Source organism: Oncorhynchus gorbuscha, linkage group LG10, assembly GCF_021184085.1.
Source record: "Oncorhynchus gorbuscha isolate QuinsamMale2020 ecotype Even-year linkage group LG10, OgorEven_v1.0, whole genome shotgun sequence".
NCBI lineage: Eukaryota > Metazoa > Chordata > Actinopteri > Salmoniformes > Salmonidae > Oncorhynchus > Oncorhynchus gorbuscha.
Window position 1 is genome coordinate 856912 of NC_060182.1, and position 14824 is coordinate 871735.

Genomic DNA, 14824 nt, shown 5'->3' on the forward strand with positions numbered 1-14824 from the left:
AAATACTTGTTCTCCCCACTGTAGGTAGCACACAGGAGGACAGTTTTCACTGTTAAGATCATTTCCTTTTGAATTTCTACCCAAATGTAAAATGTTCCTGTTTTGACAGATTTAATAGAGTGGGTCAGGTCTGTTCTATACCAAATTAGCACTTCCCCGGAGTCTCTTCCCTGTTTCCCACCTGGTAGTGTGTTGGATGGGACTACTAGCTCTCTGTAACCTAGAGGACAACCAGTGGGTCTGTCTCCTCTATACTACACACCTGGTCGTTTGGTGGATGAGTCTACCAGCTCTCTGTAACCTAGAGGGCAACCAGTGCCAACCAGTCCATCTCCTTTATATCATGTTTGTTGTAGGATGACAATGTCTGTATTTCCAATTTCTTTGATGAAGTCCAGGTTCCTGCTCTTTAGGCCAAAGGCAGATGACCTCAGGCCTTGGATATTCTCTTCTCAATTCACTTCAAAAGGCTTTATGGGCATGGGAAACATATGTTAACATCGCCAAAGCAAGTAAAGTAAATAAATAAACAATACAAATGAACAGTAAACATTACACTCACAGAAGTACCAAAAGAATAAAGACATTTCAAATGTCATATTATGTCCATATACAGTGTTGTAATGATGTGCAAATAGTTAAAGTACACAAGGGAAAATAAATAAACATAAATATGGGTTGTATTTACAATGGTGTTTGTTCTTCACTGGTTGCCCTTTTCTTGTGGCAACAGGTCACAAATATTGCTGCTGTGATGTCACACTGTGGAATTTCACCCAGTAGATATGGGAGTTTTCGAAAACGACTCCAGTTATGACATTCTTTGGATCTGTGTAATATATGTCTTTTTGAGAGCCAGGTCTGCCTACGGCGGCCTTTCTCAATAGCAAGGCTATGCTCACTGAGTCTGTACATAGTCAAAGCTTTCCTTAAGTTTGGGTCACTGTGGTCAGGTATTCTGTCACTGTGTACTCTCTGTTTAGAGCCAGCTCTCTGTTTCTCTCTCTCTCTCTCTCTCTCTCTCTCTCTCTCTCTCTCTCTCTCTCTCTCTCTCTCTCTCTCTCTCTCTCTCTCTCTCTCTCTCTCTCTCTCTCTCTCTCTCTCTCTCTCTCTCTCTCTCTCTCTCTCTCTCTCTCTCTCTCTCTCTCTCTCTCTCTCTCTCTCTCTCTCTCTCTCTCTCTCTCTCTCTCTCTCTCTCTCTCTCTCTCTCTCTCTCTCTCTCTCTCTCTCTCTCTCTCTCTCTCTCTCTCTCTCTCTCTGTCTCTCTCTCTCTCTCTCTCTCTCTCTCTCTCTCTCTCTCTCTCTCTCTCTCTCTCTCTCTCTCTCTCTCTCTCTCTCTCTCTCTCTCTCTCTCTCTCTGTTTGTGTAAATAATACAACTAAAGAAAAATACATAAAACAGTATCAGTCAATATAATAAATATAAAAGACTAAACATAATAAGTTATTGCGTACTATGCAGATGTTATTATCCAGTGTCCATCAGGCTATGTTGCTCATTTGAGTACTTTTTCCTTTAAAAAGATACCATTTGGAGTAAATGTAGTAATCTCTGTCTCTCATCCGCAGGGAGTGCCTTTAACTCCTCCTCCCGCAGCGTGGGATTGTCTGCAGAGGGAGTGGCTGGAGGCGGGGCTGAAGAGCTTCCTGACTACCGCTGTCCAAAGTGCCAGTACCAAGCCCCCGACATGGACACACTGCAGATACATGTCATGGACTGTATCCAGTAACACACACACACTTAGACAGATGTTTGGGGGGGGCTGAAACAACAGTAGCTCATCAGCATGATGGCATCATTGTCATAGACCCCTTTCCTTCCCATCCCTCTCTACCATATACAGTCCTCCCCCACACCTCCCTCCATATCCCCTCTTTTTCTCTCTCTATCCCTCTCTCCATATCAATCTTTACATATTTTATTTATTTGACTAGGCAAGTCAGTTAAGAACAAATTCTTATGTACAATGACGGCCTAGGAATAGTGGGTTAACTGCCTTGTTCAGGGGCAGAACGACAGATTGTTACCTTGTCAGCTCGGGGATTTGAGCAACGTTTCAGCTACAAGTCCAACGCTCTAACCACTAGACTACCTGCCGCTCTCTTTCTCTCCATATCAATCTCTTTCTCTCTCCATATCAATCTCTTTCTCTCTCCATATCAATCTCTCTCCATATCAATCTCTTTCTCTCTCCATATCAATCTCTTTCCATATCAATCTCTTTCTCTCTCCATATCAATCTCTTTCTCTCCATATCAATCTCTTTCTCTCCATATCAATCTCTTTCTCTCCATATCAATCTCTTTCTCTCCATATCAATCTCTTTCTCTCCATATCAATCTCTTTCTCTCCATATCAATCTCTTTCTCGCTCCATATCAATCTCTTTCTCTCCATATCAATCTCTTTCTCTCTCCATATCAATCTCTTTCTCTCCATATCAATCTCTTTCTCTCTCCATATCAATCTCTTTCTCTCCATATCAATCTCTTTCCATATCAATCTCTTTCTCTCTCCATATCAATCTCTTTCTCTCCATATCAATCTCTTTCTCGCTCCATATCAATCTCTTTCTCTCTCCATATCAATCTCTTTCTCTCCATATCAATCTCTTTCTCTCTCCATATCAATCTCTCTCCATATCAATCTCTTTCTCTCCATATCAATCTCTTTCTCTCTCCATATCAATCTCTTTCCATATCAATCTCTTTCTCTCTCCATATCAATCTCTTTCTCTCTCCATATCAATCTCTTTCTCTCTCCATATCAATCTCTTTCTCTCCATATCAATCTCTTTCTCGCTCCATATCAATCTCTTTCTCTCCATATCAATCTCTTTCTCTCCATATCAATCTCTTTCTCGCTCCATATCAATCTCTTTCTCTCTCCATATCAATCTCTTTCTCGCTCCATATCAATCTCTTTCTCTCTCCATATCAATCTCTTTCTCTCTCCATATCAATCTCTTTCTCTCCATATCAATCTCTTTCTCTCTCCATATCAATCTCTTTCTCTCTCCATATCAATCTCTTTCTCTCTCCATATCAATCTCTTTCTCTCTCCATATCAATCTCTTTCTCTCTCCATATCAATCTCTTTCTCTCTCCATATCAATCTCTTTCTCTCTCCATATCAATCTCTTTCTCTCTCCATATCAATCTCTTTCTCTCTCCATATCAATCTCTTTCTCTCCCTCCTTCCTGCTATCCCTCTCAGGCTGAAAGTGTAAATGAGTCTTCTGACCCCTGACCCTGTGTACCAGGGTGTATTCATTACGGAAACCGTTTAAGAACCAAACTAAAGCAAACAGAGCAAAACAAGTTTCTATTGGACAAATTCAGGTAGGTCCCGCCCCGTTTTGTTCTGTTTGCTTCAAGTTAGGAAACGTTTTGCAACATTGAATTTACCGCCCTGTGGTGTCTGTCAGTATGTAAGAGCATGATAATTCACCATGGCCATTTGTGTGAGTATTGTCTGTAATTCTAGGTCTTTCGAGTACAGTGTTTTAAATTGTTGTATTAGAGACGTAATAAATATATAAATATTGACATATCACAAAGCTTCAGAAGGTTTTAATGAATATGTTTTGGCTCCCAAATAGTTTTCCAGTTCCCTTCATTGTTTTGCTGTATTTAGTATGTGGTTTAATCCGAAATATAAAAATAAAATTGAGAAGAAGTGAGGTGGTTGATTAAACAATGTGAAAGGATGTTTCTGACGCCAGTGATGGAAACCCCAGGCTTTCTTAACCTTTTGGAGGTTTCACCAACCCAAAAACGGTTCATTACTCTTGAGGTTTGAACACGGTGACATCTGCTGGTCAGAATTAAAAATGATCATGTTTGTTTATATAGACTTATTGCATCCATCAAAATGTTGTGGCATAATGGAAAGTTGTGAGCGTCGGTAATCTAAATGTAGTTAGACTGGGTGGTTCGCATCCCACATCCTGATTACCCTTTTTTGACTCCAGATTCACACAAAAAATTCAAACTTTGCATCCGTGCTATTATTTAGGATGCTGAAGACAAATGATCATGCGCAACTAAATTAAACGAGATATTTGAACAATGAGAAAACGGCGTTTCACATGAAATCAACCATTGCCAGGAATCGATCTTGCGGTCTGATCCCAAATCCAGACCCTACCTGCTGAGCTACAGCTCAGGTGCTATAAACAAAATACATTTAATTAAGTTCATAAATTAGGTGTCCAGGGGAGGTTCGGTGTTTGAAAACAACTTGGCATCAATAAAAACACTGGCATCACGGCCAAAGTCAGCAGGATCTGGCATTCTGCAACAAAATGTTCATGTGATCAAAATACGCTTAGGACTTAATCGATTACGTCGTTATGTTACTTTGAAACTATCTGTGGTTGCTTCGAAACGAGAAAAACATCTAATAAACATTTACAAAGACCATTGAACCAAAAAAAGTAACGGTTTATATCCTTCCTTTCTGAACCTCTGAAATCGTTTATTTTGTTTTAAATTTAGATTGACATGAAATTACTTCACCAAATGGATAGACCAGCGGGCAAGCCATGTACATGCATTGAACATGACATGCAGGTGAAGAGCGTATGGAACGCCGTTTGGGTCTTAAAGCACGTAGTCAAAAGGCGATTTTTTTTTTAATGCGACGTGTGTAAAGTAAACAGATGCGCGCGCTAAATTAACGCCGATATGCGTCAAATGTGTTTGCAGGCGGCTCAACGTGCTAAATAAACGGCTGCAAGGGGTCCTACACATATAACTCCTACAGCTGATAAATATTCACCTACACACGCTAACTTAACTCGTTCTTTAATTAATATGCTCATTTTACTAGCCAATTTCCCTCCTTTCAACCAGCTTTCACAGTTTGAAGGAACTTCCTTTTCCACTGCAAGCAGAGTTTGAACCTTTACAAGGGAACAGTTTCGTCTTTGAAATGTGTTGTCTCTGAATCGTAAAGTTTATCAGCTAGTTCACAGTAGAAGGATCCGTTTCTCGCCACTGGCTATAAAATGTAGCTAACATTAATCTATCACCAGGTTCAGCAGTGCTTAGCATAAGCTAAGTGAGATATTTTGCTAGCTAAATTCAGCTAACGTCGGTAGCCTCCGAACCCCGGCCATATTATATCACATAGTTAGCCTCAAACTTTGCCCGGCCATACTGCTAGACGCAGTGAACGGCACAGTCTTGTGTTTTATTAAAAGCCCTGCTGAAAAACATGTAAACTATAACAGCCACTGCAACACTATCGAGGTAAATTAACTTACATGCTAGCAAGGTTGTTGCTTGCATGTGTAACAGTATAATTTTAAACCGTCCCCTCGCCCATACCCGGGCGCGAACCAGGGACCTTCTGCACACATCAACAACAGTCACCCTCGAAGCATCGTTACCCATCGCTCCACAAAAGCCGCGGCCCTTGCAGAGCAAGGGGAACTACTACTTCAAGGTTTCAGAGCAAGTGACGTAACCGATTGAAACGCTATTTAGCGCACACCGCTAACTAAGCTAGCCGTTTCACATCCGTTACACATGCAGGGCCAGGCGTACATAGATCAGACAACGGAGATGCTCAACATCCTGGAAGTTCTCTCTTTTTGGACTATTGTCTTTATCATTGACTTAAGGAAGACAAGCGACCAAAATGTGACTTATTGGCGGGTACTGAAGCAGGACATGTTTTTTTTGAGTTACGTTTTTAGCCCAAAGCCTTGTATTTAAGCAAAACAACTTTGAGGTAGGCAACTTCTTCAGCCTGACTGGCTTTCATTTAAATGCTAGCGTTAGCCGCGTTAGCTCGCGATTAGCATGAAGACACAGAAAAGCTCACAAAGCAAACTTGGCAAGTGACAACCTTGTAAAACCGTTGTTAACGTTACATGTCAGCTTTCGAAACAGAGTCGACTTTAATGGGCACGTTCACTTGAATATATTTAATCTCAGCTTATTATGTTAAAATGACTTCAGGCATATACTGCTTCAAAGGAATAGGGTTCCCATTCCTTCCACTTTATTTTCACATAATTGTGTCTTGCAGAAGGGAACCATGAAGAGGAGCTCGGAGTGAGCAAGGGGGAGGCTGATAACGCAGCAGAGAAGACCTGATTCATCAAGTATCAGTTCATTGTATATATCAATGATGTCGCTCTTGCTGCTGGTGATTCCCTGATCCACCTCTACGCAGACGACACCATTCTATATACTTTCGGCCCGTCATTGGACACTGTGCTATCTAACCTCCAAACGAGCTTCAATGCCATACAACACTCCTTCCGTGGCCTCCAACTGCTCTTGAACGCTAGAAAAACCAAATGCATGTTTTTCAACCGTTCGCTGCCTGCACCCGCACGCCCGACTAGCATCACCACCCTGGATGGTTCCGACCTAGAATATGTGGACATCCATAAGTGCCTAGGTGTCTGGCTAGACTGTAAACTCTCCTTCCAGACTCATATTAAACATCTCCAATCCAAAATCAAATCTAGAGTGGGCTTTCTATTTCGCAACAAAGCCTCCTTCACTCACGCTGCCAAGCTTACCCTAGTAAAACTGACTATCCTACCGATCCTCGACTTCGGTGATGTCATCTACAAAATTGCTTCCAATACTCTAGTCAGCAAACTGGATGAGGTCTATCACAGTGCCATCCGTTTTGTTACTAAAGCACCTTATACCACCCACCACTGTGACCTGTATGGTCTAGTCGGCTGGCCCTCGCTACATATTCGTCGCCAGACCCACTGGCTCCAGGTCATCTATAAGTCTATGCTAGGTAAAGCTCCTCCTTATCTCAGCTCACGATAACACCCACCCGGTAGCTAGCGCTCCAGCAGGTGTATCTCACTGATCATCCCTAAAGCCAACACCTCATTTGGCTGCCTTTCATTCCAGTTCTCTGCTGCCTGTGACTGGAACGAATTGCAAAAATCGCTGAAGTTGGAGACTTTTATCTCCCTCAACAACTTTAAACATCAGCTATCTGAGCAGCTAACCGATCGCTGCAGCTATACATAGCCCACCCAATCTACCTACCTCATCCCTACGAGGGGGATATTATTTTATTTACTCAGTATCTCTACTTGCACATCATCTTCTGCTCATTTATCACTCTATTGTTAATCTGCTAAATTGTAATTATTCGCTCCTATGGCCTATTTATTGCCGACCTCCTCATGCCTTTTGCACACAATGTATATAGACTTTCCTTTCTCTACTGTGCCATTGACTTGTTTATTGTGTCATTGGCTTGTTTATTATTTACTCCATGTGTAACTCTGTGTCGTTGTCTGTGTCACACTGCTTTGCTTTATCTTGGTCAGGTTGCAGTTCTAAGTGAGAACTTGTTCTCAACTAGCTCACCTGGTGATTCTCACCTGGTTGGCATGGCAACACGACAAGGTATGCAACATTAAACCCAATCAAATATCCAATGTTACTAAAACAATTATCCCGGTTTACAGTCAAGCAATTACCTGGCAGTTGTGTTAATGTTATGAACTACAAACGATCTATGGTTCTTGGAGTCAATGAATCAATTGAAAGTGACTACAATTAGAAATGTTTCAACTGTGTAAAGATGCTCTGTTTACATTTGTTCCAGACACTTCAATCTGACACTATTGTTAATGTTTGACAAAACGTCTTCAGCGTAGGACAGAGAGCCGCTGGCTGGCATTTGACTGCAGTGTCTGTAGGTGTGTTGTGCAGGTGAAGGAGGACCCAAACGCGACTTAACAGAAACAGAGTTTATTAATGCTCAAAACCGAATAACTGAAATCCTCTAGATAGTAGAGGGGAAAACAACTGGAGAAGCGGCCACAGACTGCAGGTCGCTTCGGGTAGGCGCAGGCCGTAGTCAACTGAGACACCTGCTCACACGCAGCGTCTGAAGAAGGCACAAAACACGACAGGACAGGGTGATACACAATCACGGCAAAAAACACGACAGGACAGGGCGAAACGCAATTACAGCATGGAATACAAAACAAGGAACCGACGGAACAGGAACGGATCACAAAGGAATAAATAGGGAGTCTAATCAGGGGAAAGGATCGGGAACAGGTGTGGAAAGACTAAATGATGATTAGGGGAATAGGAACAGCTGGGAGCAGGAACGGAACGACAGAGAGAAGAGAGAGCGAGAGAGTGAGAGAGGGAGGGGGAGAGAGAAGGATAGAACCAAACAAGACCAGCAGAGGGAAACGAATAGCATGGGGAGCACAGGGACAAGACATGACAATGAATGACAAACATGACAGTACCCCCCACTCACCCGAGCTGGCGCACTCGAGGAGGAATCCTGGCGGCAACGGAGGAAATCATCGATGAGCGAACGGTCCAGCACGTCCCGAGACGGAACCCAACTCCTCTCCTCAGGACCGTAACCCTCCCAATCCACTAGGTATTGGTGACCCCGTCCCCGAGAACGCATGTCCATAATTTTATGTACCTTGTAAATAGGTGCGCTCTCGACAAGGACGGGAGGGGGAGGGAAGACGAACGGGGTGCGAAGAAAGGGCTTAACACAGGAGACATGGAAGACAGGATGGACGCGACGAAGATGTCGCGGAAGAAGCAGTCGCACAGCGACAGGATTGACGACCTGGGAGACACGGAACGGACCAATGAACCGCGGAGTCAACTTACGAGAAGCTGTCGTAAGAGGAAGGTTGCGAGTGGAAAGCCACACTCTCTGGCCGCAACAATACCTTGGACTCTTAATCCTGCGTTTATTGGCGGCTCTCACCGTCTGTGCCCTGTAACGGCAAAGTGCAGACCTCACCCTCCTCCAGGTGCGCTCACAACGTTGGACAAACGCTTGAGCGGAGGGAACGCTGGACTCGGCAAGCTGGGATGAGAGAGGAGGCTGGTAACCCAGACTACTCTGAAACGGAGATAACCCGGTAGCAGACGAAGGAAGCGAATTGTGAGCGTATTCTGCCCAGGGGAGCTGTTCTGCCCAAGACGCAGGGTTCCTGAAAGAAAGGCTGCGTAGTATGCGACCAATCGTCTGATTGGCCCTCTCTGCTTGACCGTTAGACTGGGGATGAAACCCGGAAGAGAGACTGACGGACGCACCAATCAAACGACAGAACTCCCTCCAAAACTGTGACGTGAATTGCGGACCTCTGTCTGAAACGGCGTCTAACGGGAGGCCATGAATTCTGAATACATTCTCAATAATGATTTGTGCCGTCTCCTTAGCGGAAGGAAGTTTAGCGAGGGGAATGAAATGTGCCGCCTTAGAGAACCTATCGACAACCGTCAGAATCACAGTCTTCCCCGCAGACAAAGGCAGACCGGTAATGAAGTCTAAGGCAATGTGAGACCATGGTCGAGAAGGAATGGGGAGCGGTCTGAGACGACCGGCAGGAGGAGAGTTACCCGACTTAGTCTGCGCGCAGTCCGAACAGGCAGCCACGAAACGGCGCGTGTCACGCTCCTGAGTCGGCCACCAAAAGCGCTGGCGAATAGACGCAAGAGTGCCTCGAACACCGGGATGACCAGCTAACTTGGCAGAGTGAGCCCACTGAAGAACAGCCAGACGAGTGGAAACAGGAACGAAAAGGAGGTTACTAGGACAAGCGCGGCGACGCAGTGTGCGTGAGTGCTTGCTTAACCTGTCTTTCAATTCCCCAGACTGTTAACCCGACAACACGCCCATAAGGAAGAATCCCCTCGGGATCAGTAGAAGCCACAGAAGAACTAAACAGACGGGATAAGGCATCAGGCTTGGTGTTCTTGCTACCCGGACGGTAAGAAATCACAAACTCGAAACGAGCGAAAAACAACGCCCAACGAGCTTGACGGGCATTAAGTCGTTTGGCAGAACGGATGTACTCAAGGTTCTTATGGTCTGTCCAAACGACAAAAGGAACGGTCGCCCCCTCCAACCACTGTCGCCATTCGCCTAGGGCTAAGCGGATGGCGAGCAGTTCACGGTTACCCACATCATAGTTGCGCTCAGATGGCGACAGGCGATGAGAAAATAAGCGCAAGGATGAACCTTATCGTCAGACTGGAAGCGCTGGGATAGAATGGCTCCCACGCCTACCTCTGAAGCGTCAACCTCGACAATGAATTGTCTAGTGACGTCAGGAGTAACGAGGATAGGAGCGGACGTAAAACGTTCTCTTAGAAGATCAAAAGCTCCCTGGGCGGAACCGGACCACTTAAAACACGTCTTGACAGAAGTAAGAGCTGTGAGAGGGGCAGCAACTTGACCGAAATTACGAATGAAACGCCGATAGAAATTAGCGAAACCTAAAAAGCGCTGCAACTCGACACGTGACCTTGAACGGGCCAATCACTGACAGCTTGACCTTAGCGGAATCCATCTGAATGCCTTCAGCGGAAATAACGGAACCGAGAAAAGTAACGGAGGAGACATGAAAAGAGCACTTCTCAGCCTTTACGTAGAGACAATTCTCTAAAAGGCGCTGTAGAACACGTCGAACGTGCTGAACATGAATCTCGAGTGACGGAGAAAAAATCAGGATATCGTCAAGATAGACAAAAACAAAAATGTTCAGCATGTCTCTCAGAACATCATTAACTAATGCCTGAAAAACAGCTGGCGCATTGGCGAGACCGAACGGCAGAACCCGGTACTCAAAATGCCCTAACGGAGTGTTAAACGCCGTTTTCCACTCGTCCCCCTCTCTGATGCGCACGAGATGGTAAGCGTTACGAAGGTCCAACTTAGTAAAGCACCTGGCTCCCTGCAGAATCTCGAAGGCTGATGACATAAGGGGAAGCGGATAACGATTCTTAACCGTTATGTCATTCAGCCCTCGATAATCCACGCAGGGGCGCAGAGTACCGTCCTTCTTCTTAACAAAAAAGAACCCCGCCCCGGCCGGAGAGGAAGAAGGCACTATGGTACCGGCGTCAAGAGACACAGACAAATAATCCTCGAGAGCCTTACGTTCGGGAGCCGACAGAGAGTATAGTCTACCTCGAGGAGGAGTGGTCCCCGGAAGGAGATCAATACTACAATCATACGACCGGTGAGGAGGAAGGGAGTTGGCTCGGACCGACTGAAGACCGTGCGCAGATCATGATATTCCTCCGGCACTCCTGTCAAATCGCCAGGTTCCTCCTGAGAAGTAGGGACAGAAGAAATGGGAGGGATGGCAGACATTAAACACTTCACATGACAAGAAACGTTCCAGGATAGGATAGAATTACTAGACCAATTAATAGAAGGATTATGACATACAAGCCAGGGGTGACCCAAAACAACAGGTGTAAACGGTGAACGGAAAATCAAAAAAGACATAGTCTCACTGTGGTTACCAGATACTGTGAGAGTTAAAGGTAGTGTCTCAAATTTGATACTGGGAAGATGACTACCATCTAAGGCAAACATGGGCGTAGGCCTGTCTAACGGTCTGAAAGGAATGTTATGTTTCCGAGCCCATGCTTCGTCCATGAAACAACCCTCAGCCCCAGAGTCAATCAAAGCACTGCATGTAGCACCCGAACCGGTCCAGCGTAGATGGACCGACATAGTAGTACAAGATCTAGATGAAGGGACCTGAGTAGTAGCGCTCACCAGTAGCCCTCCGCTTACTGATGGGCTCTGGCCTCTTACTGGACATGAAATAACAAAATGTCCAGCAACTCCGCAATAGAGGCACAGGCGGTTGGTGATCCTCTGTTCCCTCTCCTTATTCGAGATGCGAATCCCTCCCAGCTGCATGGGCTCAGTCTCAAAACCAGAGGGAGATGGTTGCGATGCGGAGCAGGGAAACACCGTTGATGCGAGCTCTCTTCCACGAGCCCGGTGACGAAGATCTACCCGTCGTTCTATGCGGATGGCGAGAGCAATCAAAGAGTCCACATCTGAAGGAACCTCCGGGAGAGAATCTCATCCTTAACCACTGCGTGAGTCCCTCCAGAAAACGAGCGAGCAGCGCCGGCTCGTTCCACTCACTAGAGGCAGCAAGAGTGCGAAACTCAATGGAATAATCCGTTATGGACCGTTCACCTTGGCATAAGGAAGCCAGGGCCCTAGAAGCCTCCTCACCAAAAACTGAACGGTCAAAAACCGAATCATCTCCTCTTTAAAGTTCTGGAATCTGTTAGAGCAATCAGCCCTTGCCTCCCAGATAGCTGTGCCCCATTCTCGAGCCCGGCCAGTAAGGAGTGAAATGACGAAAGCAACCCGAGCTCTCTCTAGAGTATGTGTGGGGTTGGAGAGAGAACACAATCTCACACTGCGTGAGAAAGGAGCGGCACTCAGTGGGCTGCCCGGAGTAGCAAGGTGGGTTATTAACCCTGGGTTCAGGAGGCTCGGCAGGCCAGGGAGTAACAGGTGGCACGAGACGTAGACTCTGGAACTGTCCAGAGAGGTCGGAAACCTGAGCGGCCAGGTTCTCCACGGCATGGCGAGCAGCAGACAATTCCTGCTCGTGTCTGCCGAGCATGGCTCCTTGGATCTCGACGACAGTGTAACGAGCGTCTGAAGTCGCTGGGTCCATTCTTGGTCGGTTCCTTCTGTCATGCAGGTGAAGGAGGACCCAAACGCGACTTAACAGAAACAGAGTTTATTAATGCTCAAAACCGAATAACTGAAATCCTCTAGATAGTAGAGGGAAAACAACTGGAGAAGCGGCCACAGACTGCAGGTCGCCGGGTAGGCGCAGGCCGTAGTCAACTGAGACACCTGCTCACACGCAGCGTCTGAAGAAGGCACAAAACACGACAGGACAGGGTGATACACAATCACGGCAAAAACACGACAGGACAGGGCGAAACGCAATTACAGCATGTGAATACAAAACAAGGAACCGACGGAACAGGAACGGATCACAAAGGAATAAATAGGGAGTCTAATCAGGGGAAAGGATCGGGAACAGGTGTGGGAAAGACTAAATGATGATTAGGGAATAGGAACAGCTGGGAGCAGGAACGGAACGACAGAGAGAAGAGAGAGCGAGAGAGTGAGAGAGGGAGGGGGAGAGAGAAGGATAGAACCAAACAAGACCAGCAGAGGGAAACGAATAGCATGGGGAGCACAGGGACAAGACATGACAATGAATGACAAACATGACAAGGTGTACCAGGAAAGGACATTAGACGTTAGGTCCCCATGATATCGAAGCTTCTTACCGTCTCCACTGCAGCCCAGTCGATATCGATTTAAAACAACTGGAAGAATAGATTGTGCTACACGTTGTACAACTCCAGGTTTCCTATTGTCCCAATAAATGGCAATTCTACATTTCTATATTTCTGTCAGAGTGTATTTTCCATCATAGCTCTGCTTTCAACTCCATCCCACAAACTGGTTAGCAGACTCAGGGCTCTGGGTGAAAACCCTGTAATAATAAATTAGGATTATTTTACATTATTATAAGAATGTGTATCCTCAGAATGGACCCGACACTACCATGGTACACATGAGTACATGAAGGAGCTGTGGTACCTGACATAATGGTGATAGGACAACAGTCTCAACGTAAGCAAAAAAAAAAAAATAAATATATATATATATATATGCCATTTAGCAGATGCTTTTATCCAAAGCGACTTACAGTCATGTGTGCATACATTCTACGTATGGGTGGTCCCGGGAATCGAACCCACTACCCTGGCGTTACAAGCGCCATGCTCTACCAACTGAGCTACAGAAAACAAAGTAGCTGGTGAAACTTGACCATTCTCCCATCGACTGTACATTAACATGGAGATGATCAGCAGCTTCAAGTTCCCTGATATCCTTTTCTGCCCTCAGTTACTTCACTCAAAGTCCCACCAGTGCTTCTCAACTACCCTCATCAAACTGCACCACGACCTATGTACCAACTAGTGTCTTATTGCCGTAACACATGCCAATTAAATGTCCATATTTACTGTAAGATTTATTTATGGTAACAAAGCACATATTGTAACCTAGTCCCTTGACACACATAACTACTTTGCATAAGGCTCAGTTTAATCGAAGAAATCAGACATCTATTTAAATATTAAAGCTGCATGATGTATTACTGTGTCCGATTTGATTCTGGTTGGTTGTAAATGTTTTTGAAAACTTTCACTACAACTTGATTTTGCTGATTGGACGGAAACCTTTAATAAATATCAATGAACTTATTACGAACGAGGTGGTCATGCAACAAACCTTTTGGATAATTCCACCTTAAATTCATTATTTCAATCAAATTGTATTGGTCACGTGCCAAATACAACCGGTGTAGGTAGACCTTACAGTGAAATGATTACTAACAAGACATTAACCAACAAAGCAGTTAGAAAAAAAAGAAAAGTAAATAATTCAAGAGCATCAGTGAAATAACAATATATATACAGAGTCAATGTGGAGACTATATACAGGGTATTACGGTACAGAGTCAATGTGGAGGCTATATACAGGGTATTACGGTACAGGGTCAATGTGGAGGCTATATACAGAGTCAAGGGCTATATACAGGGTATTACACAGAGTCAATGTGGAGGCTATATACAGGGTATTACGGTACAGAGTCAATGTGGAGGCTATATACAGGGTATTACGGTACAGAGTCAATGTGGAGGCTATATACAGGGTATTACGGTACAGAGTCAATGTGGAGGCTATATACAGGGTATTACGGTACAGAGTCAATGTGGAGGCTATATACAGGGTATTACGGTACAGAGTCAATGTGGAGGCTATATAGGGTCATGTGGAGGCTATATTACGGTACAGAGTCAATGTGGAGGCTATATACAGGGTATTACGGTACAGAGTCAATGTGGAGGCTATATACAGGGTATTACGGTACAGAGTCAATGTGGAGGCTATATACAGGGTATTACGGTACAGGGTCAATGTGG

At 45.0% G+C, this 14824-nt stretch overlaps 2 protein-coding genes and 1 long non-coding RNA gene across 3 annotated transcripts in view; 2 read left to right on the plus strand and 1 right to left on the minus strand.

Annotated features, from left to right (window-relative positions):
* The window catches only part of LOC124045445 (NF-kappa-B essential modulator-like), a 10469-nt gene extending 8499 nt beyond the window's left edge, over positions 1 to 1970 (plus strand). The window contains exon 5 of the mRNA XM_046364737.1: positions 1569 to 1970. Within this exon, the coding sequence (XP_046220693.1) occupies positions 1569 to 1766 (198 nt within the window). The 3' untranslated portion in view covers positions 1767 to 1970. The remainder of the gene's footprint in view (positions 1 to 1568) is intronic.
* Positions 1 to 14824, minus strand: part of LOC124045442 (plasma membrane calcium-transporting ATPase 3-like) — a 461204-nt gene that overhangs the window by 237971 nt on the left and 208409 nt on the right. The gene's annotated exons all lie outside the window — the stretch shown is intronic.
* Positions 7233 to 13233, plus strand: LOC124045446. The gene is made up of 2 exons (XR_006840857.1): positions 7233 to 7695; positions 13063 to 13233. It is a non-coding gene; the product is annotated as an uncharacterized LOC124045446 (long non-coding RNA).